The following is a 25933-nucleotide window of genomic DNA, read 5'->3' on the forward strand; positions in this document are numbered from 1 at the left end:
ACAGAGTTTAATTACAGTAACTGCATTTTGGTTGGTTGTAGGAGACCCTGTAGCCAAGTAACTAAACTATAACAAATAAACAAGTTAAACTGTAACCAATTGACTGGTTGAGTAGGTTATAGACAATCAGATTGTTCACTCTGTATCACTTCTATTTTTCAATGAACTCTTGTCAGATTCCATTTTTGGTCTGAGCTCTCAAAACCTGCCTCTACTAGACTGTGTTGGAACGATAATGGCCTCTGTCTTGTGTTGCCGGCATATTTCCCGTACCTTGCATTAGCAATAGTGTGAGATCACATATTGGAATGAAAACCAAAATAAAAGCAACATGAATAAGGAGAGAAGTAGTCAGAATTACATTAGAAAGAGCTGGCTTATTATTTCCTCTCTCACTACTTCAGTCTAATAAGATAAATATGATCCCATTTAGTTCAATTTCAAGTCCTTTTCTAGGTGGTAAAAACTATTAAATACAGATAAATACTACTACATCTATATTTCCTCACAGCTTGTTCAAAAGATGTTTGTTGGTCAGGCAGGATAAACTTTTATAGGTAGGAACACATATTTAGTTAATTTCTTGGAGTTCTCATCATTTACCCTAAATTCATATCATACTGTCATCTATTTTGAGGGTTCTAGTGATGACAAATTTCATTTTAGAAGGATAGGAAAATGTGGGATTTTAAGAAAGAGATAAAACTAGCAAGACAGAAGAGTGGCTGCACAATGAAGTGTAAGCACTACATATCGCTGTTTCAGGAGAATGGGGAAACACATTTTCTTTTTTATTTGTTTCTGTGCCTTAGCCATCCTTTGACTTTTACTTTTATATTCCTGTCCCGCTTAATCTGTGATAGCCGAATTATCTTTCCTGCCTACCTGTTTCAATTAAGCACTTCAGCTTGGGGGGAAAAAAAAACCCATAAAGAATCAATAACTAACAGGTCTCCCCCAAGTGACAGTTTCCACCTTACCCCTCCCCTCTCCAGGGAGAGCTCGCGGCTGCGCAGACCTCACCAGGCCCTAAGTGACGTCACAAAGGGGGCAGACCAAGTGCAGCCAGGACGGTGGTTTTGCGACCCTGCCCACCGCATTTGTTTCTTTCAGATATCTGATTTTCCAAGACCCTTGCCATCCATATCCCTCTTAATTGAAGCGTCAGAAAGAAATCAACAAGTTAAGAACCCACGCGGCCACACCTACACCTACGCCTCTACTCTCGCCGGGTCACTGTCCTCCCCTCTGCAGTGGTATCACTTGGCCACTACCAACTGCAGAGCTCTGCACGCGCGCGCAGCGGCCCGCAGACGGGGAAGGCGGAGCTAGGCCACACCAGCGCCTCATCTCCCCGCCTCCTAATGGGCTGGGCCCTCCCTCCCGGCTTCTGAGAGCGCAGACTCCTGACAGCGGGGCCCGCAAGGCAAGCGCGGGTAGGGGAGGCTAGGGGTGGCAGGACGCCTCTGCCAGCGCCCCGCGAACTCAAGAACCATGAGCGCGTACAGTGTGGCCACCTCGGGCGGCGGCGGCGGCGGCAGCGGCAGAGGCGGCAAAGGCAGAGGCAAAGACAGCAGCTTAGGCTTTGGCGTCGGCGTTGGCGTCGGCAGCAGCAGCAGGGGTCGTGAGGCGGGGCTGGTTTCCAAAGCCCGGGACCTCCCTGCCGCGGTCCAGAACCTAGACTCCAGCGCGGGTACAGGCTCGAGCAACTCTGAGTGGAGCACCCGCTCTGAGTGGCGGACCCTATCCCATCCAACTTCTGATGCCCCATCTAGTTTGTCTACTGAGAACCCTACTGAGTCCCGGAGCTCCAGTGCGCCTTTCCACCTCAGCACTAGTTCTGGCCAGAGAAATGATAACAGCTCCACGGCTAGCCCCAGGAGCTCAAGCTCCCAAGGAGTTAAGGATCATGTCCTCACACCTGCCAGTCAGTCAACCACCTTAGATGGGTCTTCCCCATCCTCCTCCCAAGACGCTGGCACTCACCGGGAATCAGGAGCAGAATCTACCCTGCCCTTGGGCTCCTCCCAGCTGTCAGGACGAGGGTCCTCCCTGACTTATATGCCTAGCTCTTATCAAGAGTCAGTAGCGTCAGACGCACCCCGAGGGTCGCTACAAGAGCCGACCCCAACCTTAATATCTGGCTATCCCTGGGTATTGGTACCAGGACTTCCTATATCCAATAATCCTTCCCAACTGTCGGTACAAGCACCTCCTACACCCAATAACTCCCCCCAAGGGTCAGTACATGGATCCATCACACCCTCTCTTTCCGGCTATCCTTGGTTACCAATACCAGTATCTCGTACACTCTATATCCCTTCTCAAATGTCGGTTCAAGGACCTCCGACGCCCAATAACGCCTCCCAAATATCAATACATGGGTCCGCCATGCCCTCAGTGCTCAGCACTCCCCGGAATTCGTTACAAATACCTCCTGTACCAAATAACACCCCCCGAGTGTCAGTACAAGAGCCCGCCCCGTTCTCAGCGCCAGGCTCCCCGCTGGTATCTCTGGAAGGATCAGCTCCGCCCCCAGGCGCTCCCGGAGTGTCAGCACCAGAGTCCGCCCCGCCTTCATTGCCCTACCCCTGGGTATCGTTAGAAAGATTGGCTCCGCCCCCGGACGCCGGGCTAGAGGGGGTAAAAGGGTCCGCCTGGTCCTTGGCGGGCCCCACTCTTATACCCACGCCTCCGCCTCCGGAGAGTTCCAACCAAAGCATGGCGAGTCGGGAGAAAGCGAGTACCGCAGGCCACATGTTCGACGTAGTCGTGATAGGAGGCGGCATCTCAGGTCAGTGTGCACCATAGCGGTGGCCTGAGGGTCCCTGGCCTGCCTGGGGTGGGGGACTTGCAATGTGACTGTGGTATTTGGAGGTCTCTGATGTGCTTGGGAGAGTGTAACTGTGCCTGGGCTCCAAATCCTAGGAGGTGGGAATGGGGGTTGGGTCCATTTTGCTGGTGGTGTGAACTGGGGGAGGGAGGCACAATTATTTTACTATTATTAAATACTAATATTTAATTAACTCTTGCTGTGCAGTTACATTTAGCACTTTTTGTAGATTTTCTCAGTCCTTAGCAGTTCTATATGGTGGGTGCCAAATTTGCCATATTTCACAAAACCAAGCAACTGAAGTCTTGGGAGGAGACAGGTTTAATAACTGTCAAGAGATCCAATAGCCTAGCTGGAAAGTGGCTGAACCATTTTCTCTCATTTAAAACCCTCACTCCTAATTCCTGAGGTGGCTGCTTTACCTTACTGATTTCACATCCTTTGCTCTAAACAGAACTACAAATTTCTGTAGTATTGAGGTGGTGGTATTATTAGTAGTAGTAGTATCCAGTCCTGCTCTTCTCTAAAGCACTTTTCCTTAGAAAATTTGGTAGGTGAAGAGCAGGGAGATAGAATCCTTTAGGAAAAGGTAAAATTAGAAATTAAAAGGAAAGGTGAGCTCTTAGTTTCAACCTATTACTACTCCCATTTTTTCAGAACTTGCAGGAAGGTGTAGGGCTTTTATTGCCCTAGGGAATATTTTTATGAAGCAGGCGCTGAGCAGGTTGTGTCCTTTTTCTAAGAGCCCTTACTGACTTGCATTTTGTCCCTTGGTTCTGGCTTGGGTTTGTGGTTGATCAAGTGAGTAGTGCATAAGGCTTTTGGGTATCTCCCTGGAAGCTTCATCATGATTAATAATTAAATTGCCATTAATATTGTTACATTTGGCAAAAATATTTGGAATTTAGAGATTGTGTTATGTTTCAGTCCTAGCTAGAATCCCACACTGACCTGTCCCCTCTCCCCAGGTGTTAGTAATTTCAAATATACCTATAGAATGTGATTTAGAAAGAAGGGGAAGAAAGGTGGAAGGGAGTAAATAAGGTACCCCAACAAGGAGCCATTTTTTTATGTGTGATCTTTTGACGAGGCTGAACATGTTCATATATTAATTTTGGATACAAATAGCTTTTGACTCAGGCTGTTCAGGATAAACAGTCTTGATCACCAGAGAAGAGGTTGACATGAACTGATGAACTGTTGCTTTGCAATTCCAGCCAGTTTGAGAAAAAACATGCATTTAGGTAGGAGCATCAGACGATAGCAGATTCTGATGGAGAGTAAGAAAAAGGAGCATTTCTATTGTTTCACCTTCATTCCTTTATTTATTCATTCCTTTAACAAACACTTGTTGACTGGTATTTTCAAACACCTGTCCTTCTAGGCAAGCATTCTAGAAGCAATGTGATTGTTGGTCACTGGAAAATTAATATGATGATAATTTGTAGGATTAATTGATTAGGAGTTCTGTCTCCTCTTCTGTTTATATACCACACAGTTTGGGGATCTTTCTGGGATTTTATTCTTACCTTTTACTTTGCTTGTCTCCAGTATTCCTTTAAGAGAGTTTTATCTTTGTTTTTCCCTCTGCCTGATTTATTGATCTTTCTCCTTTCTCCCACCTGATTCCCAATACTTGGTCATTATCAGATGTGGATTTAGCGTGTAGCTGATGAACCTTATGCTTTATGGCCTTACAGCTTGAAGTCCCTTCTGTTTCTTGTGCTAAATAAATAACTAGTTCCATACTGAATCTTCTTTTCACAATTTTGCTTTCTATTTTATAAAGAGAATGTCGAAATTATATAAGACCCCACCAAATTGGGATCTGTTCATAGTCATTATTAATTATTAATTTGTTCATTTCCATTTGGGACAAATAGAAGGCATTTCTTGAGCAGTAGTTCATGACTTTATTCCAGAGGCCAGCTTCCTGTTCATCAGTGACAGTGGGAAAAGCTCTTGGCTTCCTCAAATGTCATCTCTATCAGTCAGATCTGAGTAACTTTAATACCCAACCTGACCAGAAACATTTTTTTTCTGTCTGCAGTATATTTCCAGATGATTCACAACTAAAATAAAAGTAGATGCAAGTCTGGTTTCTATTAGGTCCCAACATAGACTGGGTATTCCATGAACCAGCATTTTTTCCCCATACATTCTTGTGAACTCCAAAACACATCCTCCTTGTATGTGCTTGGCCATTTACCATGAGTTAATAGTCTCTCTAGGTTTTAAATGCATTTGGATGTTCCTTTTAACTTTTGTTGAGACTTGAACACTTGTTAAGTTACCCACACATTTATAACATATGACCAATACTTAGCATTTGCAGTGTCATTCCTAAATGTAACATCCAGAGGATATATATTCTCAATGATATTACTCAAAATCAATATATGATAACAGAATTATAACTATCTTTGTACAAATAATTGCACATCTTGTTATATCTCCTTTTATCATTAATAGAATAAAATGGAGTGTGTCTTACAGCCACAAAGCCCTTCTTTATGTTCACCCACTAGTTAAATAATTTTATATACTATGTTAATAGTTGAAAGGGGAAACAGCCCTACTTATTTATTAGTATACTGGTTTCTTTTACTTACTTTGGCCCTTGTCCATCATCACCCATTATCTATCACCAAGAATTTTTAAAACTCTTCATGTTTTCTGTGACACTTTCAAATTCTGAACTTTTATATCACATTGATTGTTTTTTTTTTCCCTTCCTTTAACTGAGTTGATATTCTTGCGAACTTCTGGTTTTGAAATGATCTCAAGGTTCTGTGATTCATCACTTTTGAGCTTTTGAGAACTTGTCCTCTCTTTCACAACGGAGAACTTCAGCATTCTCTTATCTGTAGAAAGCTCCCACATCTCTAATTTGAATTCTTTTCTTTCTCTCAACTTCTATCCTTTAGATTATCTTCCTGGATATTTGGAAATACTGTAGATTGACCATGTCCAAAAGCTACCATGTCTTTCAGTTCAGCATTTCTTCCTTAGTTCCTTTTTTTTTTTTTTGTTTTTAGTGGGAGAGGAGTTACTATTATTTTTTCTATTATTCTTGACACATACTTTTTTTCTTTCATTCTCTACACTCCCTTATTTTTGGCAATGCTGGGGATCAAACCCACAGTCTGGCATACCCTAAGCACACACTCTTCTGCAAAGCTACATTCCCAACCCCGCCATACCCTTTTAGCAGGTCTAGATTCTCTTTGGGGATATTCCTCTTTTGCTTCCCCTGTGACCATTCCTCTACCCCCATCTCCAGGGCAGAATTTTGACCCCTGAAGCCTACCTGATTATGATACTCTTCCCAGTTGTCATTCTGTACAGTAATAGCTCTCCCTTTGCATCTAACTTACATGCAGTATTCTCCAGGACTTGATTTACCTCTTCTTAAATTACCTTGCTCATCTGTTTAGGACTTTTAGTGGTCTCCTATTACCAGCCTCTTAAGAACCCTTCATGTTCCCAATTATCTGGCCCCACTTTGGTACACAAGTAGCATTTCCTACTCTACCCCAACTTGGACTTGAACTTTGATCATGCTGCCTCTTGTTCTCAGTGCCACACTGTGTTTATTTTTTCCCTCATAACTTTCCTATTTTTTTTCTTTCTTAACATGGAAATTCTTCTCTCTGTTCATTTGTTTATATCCTATCCATCCTGCAATACCTGGAGGAAGATCCTTTCATTGATTACTCTGGCTCCCATTGACTCCACCATCCTCTTTGTAGAGCTTATAATCTGCATTTAACAATTTACACTCAATTTCTGCCTCTTATTTCTTGATTTATTTTAAGGATAGTGGTTGAGACACTAATGTAAGATGCTTTTTATTTTTCTTGCTCACAAGTCAAGCTGCTACAAATAGAAAAAATGATAGAAGGCCAGCAACAGATTTTTTTTTTAGTTGTAGATGGACACAGTATCTTTATTTTTATGTGGTGCTGAGGATCAAACCCAGTGCCTCATGCATGCCAGGAAAGCACTCTACCACTGAGCTATAACCCCAGCACCAACAGATTTTAATATTTGCTCTTAACTGGGAATTTCTGAGATGTCTTTCTTTAAAGAGAAAAACAAGGAAAAGAGAAAAAAAAACCCACCTCTAGGGGACAATGCATATTATCTTTCACAGGTCTGTTTAGAATTTCAGACTCCTTGAGTCTAAAGGGTTTTAAAAGCAATCTAGTTTGATCACCTAAGATTTTAATCCTCCTAACAACATCTCCTTAATGATTATCTGACTATAGCTCTGAACACATCTAGGGGAAAGTGAATGTTCTATTCCTCAAAGCAACTCATTACAAGCAGCAGTAGCTCTGGCTCCCGAACTTGTTCAGGTATTTTTGAGCCGCTACCATATGCTATGCAGTGGCTAGATCACAGGGATAGAGGTAGATAAAGATGAGTAAATAGCATCACTGCCCAGAAGGTGCCCCTATCCTCTTGGAAGAAGTAATCAAGCGGGCAAATAATTGACATGAATATAGTGAGATAGATATGAATGTTATGAATATGAACAACGTCCTGGGACCTTCAAAGAGAAGTAGGATTTTAACGGATAGGAATAGGAGGATGGAAAAAAGACATACCAAACAGGAAGGATTGGAGACACACTAGTAAGGAGTCAGGAGAATATAAGTCATACATGAACAGGGCTTAATATAAGCCCCCAGCAGAAATGCCAGGGAAGGAAAAGAATTGCCCCCTGTGCCTCTAGGGATGTGATGCTGATAGCTATTGAGATGACCCTGGTGTGCCAACTCTGCCTGATTTTTGTGCCTGTGTGAACTGTGAATACTTAACAAAAGCACAGTGAAAACACCTTAGTCATAGCACTGGAGTTTTAAAAAATCTGCAAAAAGTGTCTTGTATAAAGAGCTTTTAGTGTCCAAACAGTGTCTAAGCAATAGAATCCCCCCCTTATTTTTGTTTACGAGCTGAGCTCTACTAAAAGAATTGAAAGCACTAGCTGCCCAGAATTCAGTTTGTATAAAGCCGACAAGGATTGGATTTTTCTCATCATCTGAGACAAAAAAAAGCCGTTTTGCAAGAAGAATGACTAATGTTCTTAGTTTCAAAAATTGAGTACACAACATATGACAGTTTCCCTTTTTGTTGAAATAAATCACTCATTTCTGCTAGGACCATTTTAGGCATTTTAACCCAGAGCTTGGCAGCACATGCTGTGTAGTATTACAGTGATTAAGAAAAGCTTCCATTTAAAAATGGTACTAATTTTTGATGACTTAGTTATTTGGATACCCTAAAATTCAGTGCTCGCTGAGAATTACTTTTGCATCTTTTAGGATATTTTTCCCCAGTTTATATATTTCTCATTAAAAACAAACTAGGAGACTTTTACTTTCCTGTGTAAATTTTTTCTATGCTGAACAATGAATACAAGAATTACATTTATTTGGGTTCTGATTTTTTTTTTAATCTTTATGGTCAAATGAGTTATTGAATAAATCTGACATTTAATGGGCAGTTTTAGCATTTAGTCAATATTAATTGATTTGAATTTATACATAATCCTCAGCTCATATGAGAAATTCTTTTTAATAGTAGATCTAAGTAGAGTGTAATTTCATGAATCACAGAGACCAGAGATGGAGAAATATATTGTCAAATATTGGCTCATAAAATCTGTGAAATTATGGCATAGAAATGTTTTAACATATGAAAAATCTTGCAGTATTTGGTCTCAGATATACCCAGAAAAACTGGAGTTGTATTTTAGTTTTATATCACATACAGGAGTTTGCAGGAGTTCTCAGCCCTGTAATTTAGAAAGTATAGACACCCTATTAGTACTTATCTAAAGACTATACTTGCATGTAAGAAATTGATGGATTTCATAATGTAAAGGTTTTTTTTATTTTTAGGTTTAAGTGATTAGAACTTCATAAAATGCATTAAAATCTTTTCTAAATGTTGTGTTGGAGACAACTTGACTTTTAGGACTAATTTTCCACTTTATTTAAAGTCACAATTTTTTTACATTTTTACCAGCAATTTTTATTTTCCTTTGGGTGACTTTTCCCAGTTATATTGTCATCTATCATTGTGTATTAGGGAAATTTAAAGTCTTTGTGCCATCATTTTGTAATTTAAGAGATTGGATTAAATTATATATGATATATTTTTCAGTATCTCTTTTTGGTAATTAGTCAGCTTCATCAATGTCCATATCTTTAGCTTTTTTTTTTTTTTTCGGACCCCCTCTTCAACATTTTTTTCTTCTATGCTTCATTATGGAAAGGATTTGAATCATCTCACATGTTGACATCTTCCACTAACTTAAATAGGGTGCCTGACTCTCTGCACAAGTGCTCATTCACACCTTCCGCGTGGCTTCTTTGAGTTTTTATTTAAAATCCCTTTTCCTGTTGTTGCTAGGCCAAAGTAAACAAAGCTGCAATTATTAACAACATTTAATTGATTGAATAAGTAAGAGTGTCAATAAGAACTTTAACACCAGATGATAGATAAGCTTTGAGAGTTGAGTTAATTACATATTAACCATGTCCAAGAATCAAAGAATGACTGCCCATAAGAGATCAAAGTGACTGAACAGGAAGCTCAGAGGGGTAAGTGAATTACCAAATGCTACAAAATTCTTCATGACATAATTGGCCTTGGTCCCCTACAATACTGGCTACCAGGATAGTGTTTTTTCTATTACCGATCTCACTGGATTTGCCCTATAGGCATATTCATAGATCTCCACTAAACATTATTATATTTTACTTTGAGATTTTAATGCTCTAAAATGTTGTAACTGTTGCTTGACTGTAATTTATACATTAGACTATATTACACCAGAAGTTATTACATTGTGACTATTTAAATTTCAAAATATGGGGCAACCTATTAGGTATAATTATTTTCATGTGATAAACTCAATTTTTAAATTAGTATGTTTAAGATAATATGTAGAGGTTTAACAGTTTTGATCAGTGATTCTTAACCTTTTGGAGCAAATGTACCTTTGAAAATCTGATGAAAGCTATTAGACCTTTTCACACACACAAGAAAAGCACGTTTTTGTACACAGACATTTTCCCCCATACCAGCCCAACATCTTATGTTCTGGAAACCTCTTCATTGTCACTGTCCCTGTAGTATAATTATTTGTGGCCAATACTGAAATTTCACAGAAGTGGTAAAAATAATTAAAAACATTATATCAAGGGACAGTTAATGGTAATGTATTAGACCATGATGAAAACAGTCAAAACATTCAAGCCAAAACTAAGGCACCTATGTTTTATAATTTAAATAAGCCCATGACAAATAGAGAAAAACCTAACATGTTTTGAAAAGAAAAAATTAGGAGAAATGGAAAGGTAATGGAAGACTGTTATGGTTGACATGATTGATTACTTTTAGTAGTTTCCCAATACAGGTATTTAAAGATTTTTATATATTAAAGTCATTGATATTACATATGCATTTATGATTTACCATGCATTTGTATTTGCTTACAAATATCGTTGGCCATTGAAAGCATTTGAAAAAATTTAGATGTGCATGAAAGAGGAAAGTTTTGGTCAGAGGGTATTCTCTAATTCATGTGTCAGCCCATTTGTCTATCCATGACTCATGTGAAACCCAGTGCCCCTCTATGCAGCATGGGTTAGTTATAGCTATGAGCCTGAAGTGCTGTTGATACAGGTTGAGCATCCCTAACCTGGAAATTCAAAACATATTTTCCCAAAGCGTGTTTTAAGGATTTTTTTCAAAGTGTCTGAAATGCTCCAGAAGCTGAAACTTTTTGAGCATCAACATGATGTTGCAGGTGGAAAATTACTGTACCTGACCTCATGTGATAAGTTGCAATCAAAGCAGACACATGGAAAGTACTTTATAAAACTACCTTAAGGCAATTGTGTATAAGGTGTATATGAAACATAAATGAATTTTTGTTTAGACTTTGATCCCATTCCCAAGATAGGTCATTATGTATATGCAAATATAACACTATCTGAAAAAAAAATCCAAAATCTAAAACACTTTGGGCCCAATCATTTTGGATAAGGGATACTCAACCTGTACCCAAGGTTGGATCAGAAGTTTTGTGGGGGCAAAGAGAAGGGAGTAGTTAATTATACATAGAGTAAATGATAGGAAAAGTAATTCATTGAGAAAGTTATGCTTGATGGTATTGTCATTGATTTTTAAATAGATTCTGAAATGTATTTAAATGGACATTTAAGGTGACTATTTCCAAATTAAATGAGTTAGCTGTAAGCTGTGGTTTAAAGATCTCTCCGTGCGTTGCCTGCATTTATTCGTTCAATATTCATCAATTGAGTGCTCATTATGGACTGTGAATGAAAGTTGTGGGTTTTGCTGTTTTCTTGCTTTGGGAACATTGCCTTGAAAATATAAGTGTGAGCTGATATTTGTCTATATTTTTTATTGTCCTTGTAGTGTTCATTCCAAGAGTCCCAGTGTGCAGTATGCGAGAATTCTGTTGGCCAGGGACAAGTAATAAAGACTTAATTTAAAAATGTATTATGCAATTTACTCTATAAACATTCCTGGGTGGTGATGAATGTTACAGTTTAAAAAATGTCACTTTTAGGGATAAAGAAGAACTATGTGATATGGCAGAACCTAAGTTATAGCTACACCAAAGCTTTGCTCTAATACTCTTGGTTTGTTCTGTAGGCATTGTTCACCTAGGACCCTGCTTATGGAAATTTATTACTATAATTGTTGAATAATCATATAAGAGATGAAACTATCTTTTACCAGTGGTGTATTTGTCAGTATGTTTTGAGGCATCATTTTTCAGAAAGGTATCTATCACCCCTTGTAGGTGGAAAAATTGAGTTTAGTCTTTTTTCCCCTGTAGGACTTCTCAGGGCCTTTAATATACCAGTGTTCTCTGAGAATTTCTCAGAAGGAGAAACAGTGTAAGGTCTCCCAACTTCATTGATAGTTTTCCCTGAAGCATCTTGCTTAAGGACTAGTGTTCCAAAAAACATTTTGAGAACTGTGACTTTAAACTATAGCCCATCCTAGTATGCAAAATATGAGTATGGCTGGGTAGAATGCTCATGCTTAAAAAATTTAAAAAAGGCATGCTGTCCATCTACAACAATAAATTTTTTAAAAAACTGTACTAGTGGTGTTTAAAATTTTAAGTTTCAATGTAAGAAGGGGGACAAATAATGAATTAAGGGATAATTGCATTCCCTAACTTGAGTGAGACCCATTTATCTAAAGTGAAGATGAATGTTGAACAATAATCAAATAAATTAGGACTGTCTAGACAGCCAGTCTGTTGAATTCAGGGCAAATTGAACTTAATTGTTAGCTTTCTTCTATTTATCATTTGAGACAACCATATCTGTTTAGTTTATTAAAGGTGAAGGATTATGAGCTTTGGCCTTTTAAATAGCAGAGAATGATTTCTCTGTAAAAAAGCAAAGATGCAGATGGATATAGATATAGATATAAATTAGATAGTTCAATAGATAAATAGGAATGGTGTATGTGTCAGAGACAAGTTTATATGTACATTGATATTCTCTGTTCTCTTCTGCCAGAAAGTACAATACTTTAAGATCAAAAACTGTATTAGTGGGCTGGGGCTATAGCTCAGTGGCAGAGCGTTTTCCTAGCATGTGTGAGGCACTGAGTTTGATCCTTAGCCCTGCATAAAAAATTAAATAAAGGCATGCTGTCCATCTACAACTATAAATTAAAAAACTATACTAGTGGTATTTAAAATCTGCTGACTAATGCATAAAGGTTAAAATGACCTGACACCCTATTCTTTTCAATCTGTCTTGGTTGCTTGAGATAAAGACAATCTAAGTAGCATTGGACATTTCCCTGTCATCCTCATTATCCTTATAAGCATCGTTTTGATTTTTTAGCACGTGGTTCTTCTATTGTTGCAACAAGTATTTGAATACATGAAACTTGTCAGGCTCTATTCTAGGGATACAAGGTTATATAATACATTTCTGTTCTCAAAAAGTTTATAACACATAATTAGCCTCTTAAGGCATCTCAACTGATACTTCTAAAAGGATGATTACTACTTCCCCATAATTCATTTTACCTTGGCTGTTTCCAACTTAGTAAGTGGTACCAACATTTACCTAGTTGCCCAGGTCAAAAATCTTGGAGCCATTCTTGACTTCTCTCTTTATGGCATATACCACAGCCATTCAAATGGCAAACCTCGCTGGGTTAGCCTCAAAATATGCCCCTAGTCTGACCACTTCCCCCCACTGCAACCACAGCCACTCTCATTCACACTATTGTGGTCTATTGCCCTTGTCCAAGCCACCATGATCACTTTCCCAGAGATCTGCCTCTTATTTAGTCTCTGTCCTCCCCTCCTCTCTTCTTCCTTATTGTCTGCTTTCCTCACAGCAACCAGGATGGTCTTTTTTTTTTTTTTTTTATTAGCTACACATGACATTACAATGATCTTGGCAATTCATACATTTGAATCAATTGGGATATAATTTCCAGCATGGTCTTTTAAAAAGATAAGATAAATCACCCCTCTACTTTTTTAATATTTATTTTTTATTTTTTGGTGGACACAACATCTTTATTTTATTTTTTTATGTGGTGCTTAGGATCGAACCCAGTGCCCCATGCATGCCAGGCAAGCGTGCTACCACTTGAGCCACATCCCCAGCCCCACCCCTCTACTTTTAATCTTCAGTGGCTCCCGCATCTTGCTTAGACCAAAACCCAGAGACTTTGCCAAAATGTACACAGTACGATGTCATTTTGTATCTTCTTAGTCTGGTTTCATCTTCTCACTCGAATGAGTGGCTGTGCTAGCATCTTTGTTGTTCTTTGAGCACATCACACTTGTTTTTATCTTCCCCCATATACTTGCATGGCTCACTTCCCTACTTCATTAAAGTCTGCTTTAATGTCACTTCCCAGAGACTTTCCATGATGACCCTATCTAAAAAAGCACTCCCTACTCCTGTTATACTTCTTTCCCTTTGCTAGATTTATCTTCACAGAACTAAATATTTCATTAATATTTTATAACACTTAATATTTATTTATTTGCCTATCTTAACTGAATATAAGATTTGTGAGTGCTTGCTTATATTCATCTCTGCATCACAACATCTAAGACAGTGATTAGGAACTAGTTAGGAGCACAGTGTTATTTGTTGGCTGAAGGAATGAATTCAGGTAGGTTTATTATACTTGGTGAAGGTTTTAAAATAAGTAATTGGCTAGTACCTTCCATATGATGTTAAATAAAATTGGTAATGGTGGGCATTACTACATCATTTCTGACTTTAATGCCGCTATATTGTCACCATAAGCATGGGTGTCAAGCTAATCATGGCAAAAGTCCTGGAAGCCTTCCCAAATCACCCCTAGCAAGCTGGCTTTAGTGTCTCCATAGCACCTTTTGTATTCCATTATTATACTCTGGAACTCAATGAACTTGTTCATGTATTTATCTTATAGAACAACCCTGAGAAATCCTGTGTACATCCCAAGGAATTTCTTTCCCACAGAATACCCTTTGGAAAAACCTGAATTAGAGTAATCAGGACCAGGGAAGTAGTACTTAAGATAGTACCTGAAATTACAAAAGGTGATCAACACTACCTAGAATAGCATAAAGAAGTTTTAGGATTGAAGCAAAACCACAAGCCTTAGAAAACTGGTCATCAGTGACCTTATGGATGATAGTGATGATAACAGCTCACAATAAAATAAGATTTACTACATACCGATCACTTGACTGAGTAATTATGTGTTACCTTGTTTAATCCTAATATTAGATACCAGGAAAGAGCCATTATTATTATCTCCTTTTACAGATTAAAAAAAGACTGAAGAAACATTACTAGGATTATCACACACTCTTATAGTGCAAACTCTTCCAAAAATACACTTGACCCTCTGTATCCATAGGTTCCACATTTTCATATTTAACTTCTCTTGGACCAAAAAACATTTGAGAAAAAAATACCATCTGTATTAAACATGTACATATTTTTTCTTATACTTATTCCCTAAACAATATGCCATAATAACTATTTACATGGCATTGTAATTAGTATTACAAGTAATCTAGAGATGATTTAAAGTATATGGAAGATGTGCATAGGTTATATGCAATTGAACATCACTTTATATAAGGGACTTGAGTATTCATATATTTTGGTATCCATGAGCATCTTGGAAACAATCCCTCAAAGATACTGAAAATATTAAGAGAATCAAATAGGAACCTGCACCAGGCATGTTTTATTTCACTAATTTATTATAGGATTTTTGTTTTATTATTTTTTTAGCTGTGAATGCCCTTCAGTAGGAATGCATACCATTGAATTTGTGAGGGTTTTTGAATTGCAATCTCTGAAGGAGGTTCCATTCATTAATAAATTATTTCAACAAAATAATTTATTTTGTTTCCTGATGGTGCACTGTGTGCCAGGCTCTGGAAATATAGCAGTAAGCACAACAAGTAAAGACCTTTTTTCACAGTGGCTTAATTAAATAATTATAGAAAGTGTGTGTGTGCACATATGCATGGTGCCAGGTAATGATGTGTTCTAAGGAGAAAAATATAGGTAGTTGAAACAGAGTATGACAGGTGACTATATTGTTTGTCTACAATGATAGTGGGGCCACTGAGCATTTTTCATGAGCGTTTTTCATATTTCATGATTTGTTGTATGGAGGAAATGGAGACAGCAGATCATGTGTTATAGAAGAAAATCAGAAAGCATACAGGAACTGGAAAGAGTGGCATGAGTCAATGGAGAAATTTCTTCTTTTCCTCTGGCAATATGAATTTGCCTAAAGAAATAAGAAAAAAAAAAAACAGAGGAAACTTGCAAGGTAGAGAAGGCAAGGATAAGTGTGGAGGCTAGGTTCCACCCTAAAAGGATGCCTGAGATTAATAGCCCAGGGAGAAAAGTGTAATTTTCCTGAAGGATTCATCACAGATATTAAATCCCAAGGATTTAATATCTATTGGGGAATATCTAATGGCTATTGGGGAACAATAGCCATTCCAGGATGTTGGAAGCACTGTAGAATCTATGGAAGTAGTTTACATGAGCAGTAGCTTTAAGAAGCTGGAGCTTGGTTTGAGGTTGCCATGGCAACACCTCTGCTGGCTGCAAGCAACCTCTCACCCAGGCTCTTCTGATCTACCAGGGCTATCATTGCCTGAACTCTTAATAAGGTGTGCTTTTAGCAGACTTCCTTAAAAAAAAAAAAAAAAAAAAAAAAAAAAAAAAAAAAAACCTCTCTAAGAAATTCTTCAATATTTTGGCTTCTTTAAAACCCAAATGATTGAAGAGAGTGACATCAGGAGAAGAATTGTATCATTTTAAATTCATCAGCCCTATTTAAAATACTGCAACAAGCCAGGCATGGTAGTGCATGCTTATAATCCCAGCCACTCAGGAGGCTGAAGAAGGAGGATCATCAAGTTCGAGGCTAGCCTCTGCAACTTAGCAAAACCCTGTCTCAAAAATAAAAAGGACTGGGGATGTAGCACTGTGGTAGAGCACCCCTGGGTTTATTCCCCAGTAACCCAAAGATAAATAAATAGATAAAAATATAATAGTGCAATATGATTAAAGTTTTGCCTATGCCATGACCCATAGTTTTCAAGTTTTTGCATTTGAAAGTAAGTCAGATCACCTTATTCACACCATAAGACTTTAACAAACTGTAAATGTAGTGTCTCTCTCTCTCTCTCTCTCTCTCTCTCTCTCTCTCTCTCTCTCTCATCTATTTATGACTGTGGTTTCTCTGGGCTCTGTACACTCAAATGAAACCACAGGACACTTATGGGTCCTGAGACCTTTACTCCTAATTACCTCTGTTTGCCATGATTTGAGACAGGGCTCCATAGATTTTAATATGTCCACTTAGACCTCTTCCCTCAAAAACACAGGTGGGAGAATTAATAGGCTTTTGACACACTTTAGACTATGAACTGCTTTCCAAGGTGGCCCCTCAGCTCCTACACCACAGTGAATGTCATAAATACTTGCTGATTTAATAGACAATCATGTTGTAGTGTGAAATCACACTTATGGTCTGAAATGCACACTCATGGTCTGAAATCCACACATACACATACCATGGAATCCCAAATGCTGCAAAACAGGTGCCTTCTATCTACCCCCACCCAGGTTAACCTTGAGGAGGTGTAGGTTTCTTATTCTGTATTCTATGTGGACATTAATTGATAGAAAAATGAGAGAAAGGAAAAGCTATAATACACATTGCTTTTAGTTTTGCTTTAGCAATCTATATTACTTAGAAACAAAATGAGATTCAAGGTGAGATTTTTTTCTCTTTTAATAATAAATGTGAAAAAATTAAACATTGGTTATAAAATCTGTTTTTATAGTAGTCACATTTTATTTGATGACTTGTCTTCAAATTTAAGAGCCTTTCCCAACAATTTGATTCTGTTTACCAAAATATCCTAAATAAACATTTTGAAAGATTATGGCAAAAGTCCCTAAACTAATCCTAAACTAATCCAGTTGGGATATTTTTTTTCTACAGGTGATCTTTGAATTTTATAGTGAAAAGGCGAGGGTGGAATGCATAATGATATACAAAATAAGTATAAAAAGGAGTTAGAGAGTATAATCTAAGACCTACACCTTAAAGTAAATATCATCTCTAGATTTTGTCCATTCAAATGAACAACCACATTCATTAGACAAGCTTTTCTGGACTACAAGGGTTTTTGCCTTTATTTTGTTTGTGACTTACTGAGCATTCAAAAATAACTATAGTATATTTTCTAGCCATTCTATTATCATGAAAGTTCCTTATCAGTGTCCTTTTCTTTTGCTTTTTGGTACTGGGGGATAGAACCAGGGGTACTTTCTCTCTGAGCTACATTCCCAGCCCTTTAAAAAAATTATCTTTGAGACAGGGTCTTGCTAAATTTCAGAGGCTGGCCCTGAACTTGTGATCTTCCTATCTCAGCCTTTTGAGTCACTGTGATTATAGGTGTGCACCACCCACCACACCCAGCATCTTCACAATAAACATGCAACTAAAACATTACATTCAGATGTTTAACATCTTAGAGGAAATATTCTTTGCATATATAGTCATCCCTCAGTTTCTGGGAGTGATTGGTTCCAGGATGTTCAAGTTCCTTACATAAAATGGATAAGTATTTGCATAGAACCTATGAAATGCTCTCATATACTTTAAGTCATCTGAGATTACTTACAATATGTATACAGTGTAAATTCTAAGTAAATTTTTGTCTTACTGAACTGTTTGGGGAATAATGACAAGAAAAGTCTGTATACGTTCTGTACAGATACTATTTTTTTTAAAAAAGAATATTTTGATGCAATTGAATCAGAGGATAAAGAACTCATGAAGATGGAGAGCCAACTCCAGTGAGTTTTCTTAAATAACTGAAATCTTCCCTTTAAAAATCTAAGACCTTGGGGCTGGGACTGGGGCTCAGCGGTAATGCACTTGTCTGGCATGTGTGAGTCACTAGGTTGGATTCTTAGCACTGCATATAAATAAATAAAACACTATCAACAACTAAAAAATAAAAAAAATAAATTTAAAAAATCTAAGACCTTTTATAAACCATTTTTTCTAAAATCCTTTTAAAATATTTTAAACATATTTTTTTTCTTTCCTTTTCCCCCTCATTACTGGGGATTGAACCCAGTGCCTCACACATACTAGATAAGTGCTCAACATCCTCAGTTGTTTTTTTGTTTGTTTGTTTTTGAGACAGGGTCTCACTAAGTTGTTGAGGATTTTCCTAAGTTACTGAGGCTGGCCTTGAACTTTCAATCTTCCTGCCTTAGCCTGCTGAATAGCTGAGATTATAGATTACAAGTGGACTACTTACACGCTTGGCATAATCCATATTTCTTAAAACTAAGAGTTCAAACTTTGCTTGCTGAGGTAGGGTTAGTCTTTTTCCTATAATGTGAAAACAACCACTTTTGTCAGATTTTTAATTTTTATTCGATTTTATCTTAAATTCCCAACTGCAAAAAGATATTTATCACTTGTGTGGTCATTATGCTGGGTTGGTAGGCCTGCTCCACCTTCTTATTTTAGTCTTCTGAGTAGTGATTGTTTATTGCTGGCACCGAAAGGCATTTACCAAGCTCATTTGGAGTTACATGCTAGATTAGGTTTTATTAAGTCTCCATGTAGGGTATGAAGAATCAGATCCTTTGCTTTTTGAGTTTGGTTATGGTCATATCAGCCACCTTTTTTTTTTTTTAATCTGGAAGACAGGAATAATGAAAAATACTCTGAGGGATGGGTGTAACAGGCAACAAGGGAAGACATTTAGCATGGATCTGTAGGCTACTGTGGAGATAAGATGCTTCCATGGGCATAACTACTACAGGCCCTGCTAATAAATGCTAGATTCTTTTGTATATAATTTTTTAAAATGTTATTAGTTTCTTATAATTCTCCAAAGGTAGCCAATGAGAGTTTTTGTTTGGTACTGTTATAAACTCATGGATTTAAGTTGCTGTAGTTATTTTTATTTGATATTCAAATTATTTCATCTTTGGACAGTGGAAGTTTATGCAGGCAGGCTCTTGAATCTTTTTGACATAATCCTAGTACTCTGATAGTGTTCTTGCTTTCTAGTATAATTTAACGTTCAAGGCTCATCTTGTACATTTCCTGCCTCAGATATATAATAGGTCACCATAGTGATAAGTGAAATTTTAGAAATCAAAAGCTGGGTGTTTGGAATGCTCATTGCTACTGGGTAGGTTATTTTTTCTAGCCCTTCTCATTGGATGGGATGAGGAAATATTTTTTATTGAATGTATACAGATATGATACCAAAAATTCCTACTCATACTTAGGACTATATTTTTACTTAATCTCATCTTCTTTACATCTGCATTTTTTATCTCCATGCCCCAAATCCTTCTTATGACAGCTGTAAAGATGTAGAACATAACTGCTCATGCCTTAGATAAAGTGTATGCATAACCATCCTTCCAAAAAGTACAGTAGGGAAATGGGAGTGAAAGAGTAACTTTTGGTAGAGACCTGACAAACAATCCCTTAGCTAAGTGATCAGATCAAGGTCAACATAAGTAATCAATCAATAATTATTTATTTATTTACTTATTTATGTTAGTTACGGCACTGAGGATTGAACTCAGAGGCTTAGCATGCTAGGCACACACTCTACCATTGAGCTACATCTCCAGTTCTTTTAAAAAAATTTTGACACAGGGTGTCACTTATTTGCCCAGGCTGGTCTCAAACTTGTGATCCTCCTGCCTCAGTCTTCCAGATAGCTGGGATTACAGGTGGGTGCCACCACACTTGTGGTATCAGGCTCTCTTAATATAATGTTAATCTACTACATTGTGCTCAACATTTATGATGTTACTATGTTAGTTCAAAAATATTATATCTTTATTAAAAGCTTTTATTTACAGATTAAAACCTGTTCTCAGCTTTGTTTGAATCCATTTTAATAAAGTATGAAGCATGATTCCTGTCTTTTGGTAACTTAGAATCTAGTGAGAGAAACTAGATCTAGGAAGAATGTCATCCTGATATAAACCAGAAGAGATAATCATATGGGATTTTAAGTTAAGCCATAGATATACTGAGAGCTGGTGTAACCAGGGAGAATCTTCAGGAAAATATACACTTCTGTTTATATGATCCGAATTTCTGGACATGGGACTTAGAAAATTCCCTAAACATAATTTGATTATTACCAGAAACAAGATACATATTATCAAAATTATTACATTTTTGTCAACCAAGATGATTGAATTAGGAGATTTTTGAATTCCTTATGTTAGATAATAAAGTAAATAACTTAGTAAAATTCAGCAACTGTGTAATAAAATTCAGTTAATCAGTGTGGTCAGAATTTCTTAGAAAAAAAACATCAAAATCAATGGAGTATGTGCAATGCCCTGCGCTCATTTTATGGGTAAACCTGGTTAAATCTTGTATGTCTAGCATTTAGATGTTAATAGTTCTCTTTTGTTTTCCCTTTAGGATTGGCTGCTGCCAAACTCTTATCTGAACATGAAGTTAATGTTTTGGTTTTAGAAGCTCGGGACAGAGTTGGAGGAAGAACATACACTGTGAGGGTAAGTGATTTTAATACTTGCATATGATTTATCTCACTGAAAACTGTAAGTGAGCTGGGCATGGTGGCTCATGCCTGTAATCCCAGCAGTTTGGGAGGCTGAGGCAGGAGGATTGAGAATTCAAAGCCAGCCTCACCAAAAGCAAGGTGCTAAGCAACTCAGTGAGACCCTGGCTCTAAATAAAATACAAAATAGGGCTGGGGATGGGGCTCAGTAGTTGCATGCCCCTGAGTTCAATCTCTGGTAACCCCCTAAAAATAGAATTGGAGCCTTTGGAAGTCACAGAATTGGAAGAAATATTAAGAATTCATGCATTTAAGCCATTTGTCCTCCATAGCTCTAATTTACTTCATGAAGTAAAGGGCCATTCTCATCAACAAGCACTCACTGAACAATGAAAAACCTCTGACCTCCAGTTGCTCACATTCTAGTAAAGACAACAAGTAAGAACAAATAACTTCAATATAGTGTCATAATTTCAAAACTAGAGACTTAAATCATCAAGTATGTAGTATCTCAGGTAGGGTTATGGTTTTGCTGGACTGGAAGTGACTATATACCCCAAACGCATACATACTGTAGGTTCCTTGTTTATTTATCCAGCAGTACTCAGCTGATGGTCACAGTAAGCAGGAGCAAATGTATGTATTTTTGTGCAACTTTTCCCTTGGCTTTTTTGTTCAAGACAGGTCTGGATTATATGAGAAGGAACCACAGTTCTTGCTAAACCACTGTCCTTTTTACACCATTCTGGAAAAGTGTACACCTATATTATTTACTAAAATAGTTACTACTAGTGTGTTTGCATATGACTAAATCTGTGGGAGCTGATGGAAGTACACAGAGGGGGATGCAGGGTGGGAAGAAATAGGGCCAAAGATGGATGTTTGGTGAGCTTGTAGGTTAAAGGGGGGTGGGTGGGCAGAGACAGAAGGAACCAGAGAGAAGCTGTAGATGCCAGTCAGTGGAGGAAAGAGAAAGGGATGCTCAACAGACTCAGATGGTAAAGAATGAAGGCAGGAAAGAGGCCCTTGAATTTGGCAATTAGAAAGTCATTAATGAGACCCTTTGCTAGAACAAATAAATAAGAACTTTAAAGACTTAAGTGAGGATTGGCAAAAAGGGAAAAAAATACAGACTTATTGAATTGACTAGAAATAGAGAATGCATATATCTAACTAGAAGATGTTTCAGTTAGATAATAGAATGGCCTAGGCAATGATAATAGCAGTGGCTTAAGCCAAGCAAATATTCAATAATTTCACAGAAGTCTGGTGGTACATAGTCCAAGTTGGAATAGGGGTTCAGCTTTATCTTCAAGGCTTTAATCTATTGCTGTCCTTCTGCTCTGTCATTCTTTGCATGTTGATTTATATTGCCTTCTGGTAACAAGGTAGATGCTGACATCTAAGCATCAAGTCCTCATTCAAGGTAGGAAGGAGAGTGATCTTTACTGGAAGACTCAGGTAGACATTTGCTTCAGTTTCATTGGGCAGTGTTAGGTCACCTGGCTCCCTTCAGCTGTAAGAAAGTCTGATATCTAACCTTTCCGGACTGCAGAGGGTAATCAGGCAAGAGAAACGTAACCTCAATGGTTATTGCAATAGCCAACTGATGACATTTGAACTCTGAACTCTTTCAGTCACACCATGCCATGCCCTTTCTATCATTTGGGTATGATATCTCACATTCTAGTGAATACAGCAAGTATGAACAAATAACTTCAATACAGTGTCATAATTTTGAAACTAGAGATGAGATCATCAAGTATGTAGTGTCTCGGCTAGGGTTATAGTTTTTCTGGACTGAAAGTGACTCTACACCCCAAACATACACACATATGCACATGCACACACATTCATATGATATTTGCTAGATATGTGAAGATGTATCTGAGGCCTTTTCCTACTTGATTAGTTCTAATAGTGTTTCACAGCCTTGCTTTTCCAAGTGGGGTCTGTGGACCTGCAGCCTTGAAATCATCTGGGAACTTGATAAAAATGCAGAATTTTAGGCCATGTTTCAGACCTGCTGAATCTGAATCTGCATTTTGACAAGCTCACTAGAAGAGACTACAAGAAGCACGGCTCTCTGGTATATACACACTTGCTTGCTTTCATTTAATGTTAATCCAGATTAAGTTTATTTGGAGAATTTCTGAGTACTCCTTTGGATGCAGTCTGCCATGGGTCTGGGAGTGAGGAAACTGGGATTCTATCCACTGTACTGGCTTGACATGGTGTCTTGGGTAAGTCCTGTTAGCACTTCACATCCCAGTTTTCTCATTTGAGTGGTATGATACAATCTGGATGTCCTCCAGGAAGCTCCCTTCATCTACAGATTCTAAACAGTGTATGGTAATGCAAAAAAATGGTTGCATATTCTGTCACATTCTTGGTAGATATGATTCTTCTGTCATTTTTCTGAAAAATATTCCTTCATTTTGTAGGTAGTTATTAAGTTGTGCCTTATACCTGCTTTTCTTATCTCTGAAACCTCTTGCTTATTAAATAGGAGCATCAGTCATGTTGCAGATTTTCAGTTAAGAACAAGTTTCTTTGCATAAGGGAAATGAGAAATCCAACATGCTTATCCCAATCTGTGTTATTGGCCTAAACTTCTTGGCCGTGCTGCATCATTTATATATGTCAGCACCAGACAGAACTATTACTGCATATTCATGATATCATGTACCTCTTAGGTATATGAGAAAGGAATCTCAGAAATGCCTGAAGTTACCACTTAGCATTAATATTTCATATGGAAGAAATAGAAGGCTTTTAAAAAGGACAAAAATGTTATTTAATAAGAAACTGAATCAAATATTGTTGTAATTGTTTCTAGTAGCATTATCAATTAGGATAATTTTGGCAGAAGATGTCATAAAAACTACATCTTTAAGTACTGAAATGTCAAAGATGGTATTTTCACCTGACAACTATTTGGATGGATTTTCAACTAGTTCAGAACATCCCATTTTTTTTAATATGATCCCTCCATGAGTTTTCAGAATCAAATTAATAAAGTTGAAATGCCTGCAGGGCCACCAAAAAGTTGGTGTCTTTGTTTGCTAATACAGTTGCATCTCAGTGGCCTCCTTAAAGACTGAGTAATAAGATCTAAATAAGGACCCTAAAGACTAAGTAAGGTGCAACATAGCAGAAAACTATATTTCATTTCTAGTGTCTTCATGCTGAACCCAGAGCATCATATATAGAATTTTTTTGCTTTTTTTCAAGAGAGATAGAGAGAGAGAGAGAGAATTTCAATTTTTATTTTTTAGTTTTTTCAGCGGACACAACATCTTTGTTTGTATGTGGTGCTGAGGATAGAACCCGGGTCACATGCCAGGCGAGCGTGCTACTGCTTGAGCCACATCCCCAGCCCAAATGTTTTTGCTTTGTAAAAAACATTCTGTAAAATGCCTCACTCTTTTTACTACTTCACTTAGGATTATTCACTTTAAAGAGATTGTCAGTGTTCTAAAGACATTTGAAAACTCTCAAGGGTCCTCTTGCTGTCTTTGTTAAATCCTAGAAATTTACTGGAGTACTTGTTCTCCAATCTTAAAATGGAAATTGGAGTCTAGAGAAGTTTGGAAGACAGTACTCATGGTTAGTAAAAGAGAGCATAAGGATTAGGATGGACAGATTAAAGAAACATTTTATTTCTGCTATTATGGCAGCAAGGTAACCCTGAATAACTCCCCCTATTGAAATAAGAAAAATGCTGAATAAAATACACTGTACAGATCTGACAGGGAAGTTAGACAATTGTAGATCCTCCTGGATATTGAATGGGCATCTCAAATTCAACCATCCCAAACTAAACTTCTTATGTTTCTCACTGAGACTGTTATTCCAGCATCTTTCCCCAAATAAGATAGCAACTCTGAAAACACTTGGGGTAATGCTTAACACTGCCAGACCTACTGTATTCTTCCAGGAAATTATTTTGGCATTGTTTTAAAAACATATTGAGAATTCAATACTTCCCCCCCAGACTTTCATTGCTACCTCCTTGCGAGAGCTATCATCATCTTTAGGGTAGATGACTGCAGTAGCCTTCTAACTGATTTCCCTGTTGTCACTCTTGCTCCCAATAATCAATTCTTAGTGCAGCAGCAAGTCTTTAAAATCTAAGTCAGACATTAGCATTTCTCTCCTCAAAACCTTCCAAAGGCTCTCTTTGTCACTTAGAGCAAAAACCAGTGTGCATACAATGTCCTGTGAGGCTGGCCTGTTTCCCAATAGACTCTCTAACCTTATCTCCAGCTCTCTTTTCCTTGCTTACTCTGTTCTAGCTACATTGGCCCTCTTGCTATTTCTTAAACATACCAGGTATGCTTTTGCCTTAGAATCTTCACCCTGGCTCTTCCTTCTGCCAGCAGTACTCTTTTTCTGGAAATAACATATTGGGTACATTATACCAAAGCACAATGAGACTAGACAGATTTCACCACGCACATACGTGTGCATGTGTACACACTCATATATCTTCAGAGCATTAGAGAGACAGAGAGCTAAGAATGTAGTGAAGAATTATGGGGCCAGTATCCAAAAAGGATTGACCTACCTTTTCCTGGGTATTAGGGAGAGTTGTTGGCTACTGAAAATATTGCTGGAAGACTGAGCAGTTCTTTTGATAGTTTTTTGAAGCTAGGATAATATATTGTCACTTCCAGAGCCCAACGAAGTATGTGTGTATATGGGGAAGGTTTTGGTCAACTCCTTGCTTTGGGTTGGGCTACATCTTAGGACTAATAGTGAACTGCAAGAGTACTGGGCCACATGTGCATTTCAGCCCAGCTTTTTTTTTTTTTTTACTTATTTATAAACAATTTATTGGGGATAGAAATATTCAAGTGTTTGGGAATGTTTGTTTTGGTCAAATAAATGAAAACTTAAAGTACCATTTAAGTGTTTATAGGAATTTGCCTTTG

The 25933-nt window shown here is 37.7% G+C and overlaps 1 protein-coding gene across 1 annotated transcript in view; it reads left to right on the forward strand.

Annotated features, from left to right (window-relative positions):
* Nucleotides 1–2583: 2583 nt before the first annotated feature.
* Nucleotides 2584–25933, forward strand: part of Maoa (monoamine oxidase A) — a 74901-nt gene continuing 51551 nt past the window's right edge. Inside the window, exons 1-2 of the mRNA XM_077107699.1 lie at nt 2584–2794; nt 20897–20991. Coding sequence (XP_076963814.1) covers nt 2722–2794; nt 20897–20991 — 168 coding nt within the window. The 5' untranslated portion in view covers nt 2584–2721. The remainder of the gene's footprint in view (nt 2795–20896; nt 20992–25933) is intronic.

Source organism: Callospermophilus lateralis, chromosome X, assembly GCF_048772815.1.
Source record: "Callospermophilus lateralis isolate mCalLat2 chromosome X, mCalLat2.hap1, whole genome shotgun sequence".
In the NCBI taxonomy this organism is placed as follows: domain Eukaryota; kingdom Metazoa; phylum Chordata; class Mammalia; order Rodentia; family Sciuridae; genus Callospermophilus; species Callospermophilus lateralis.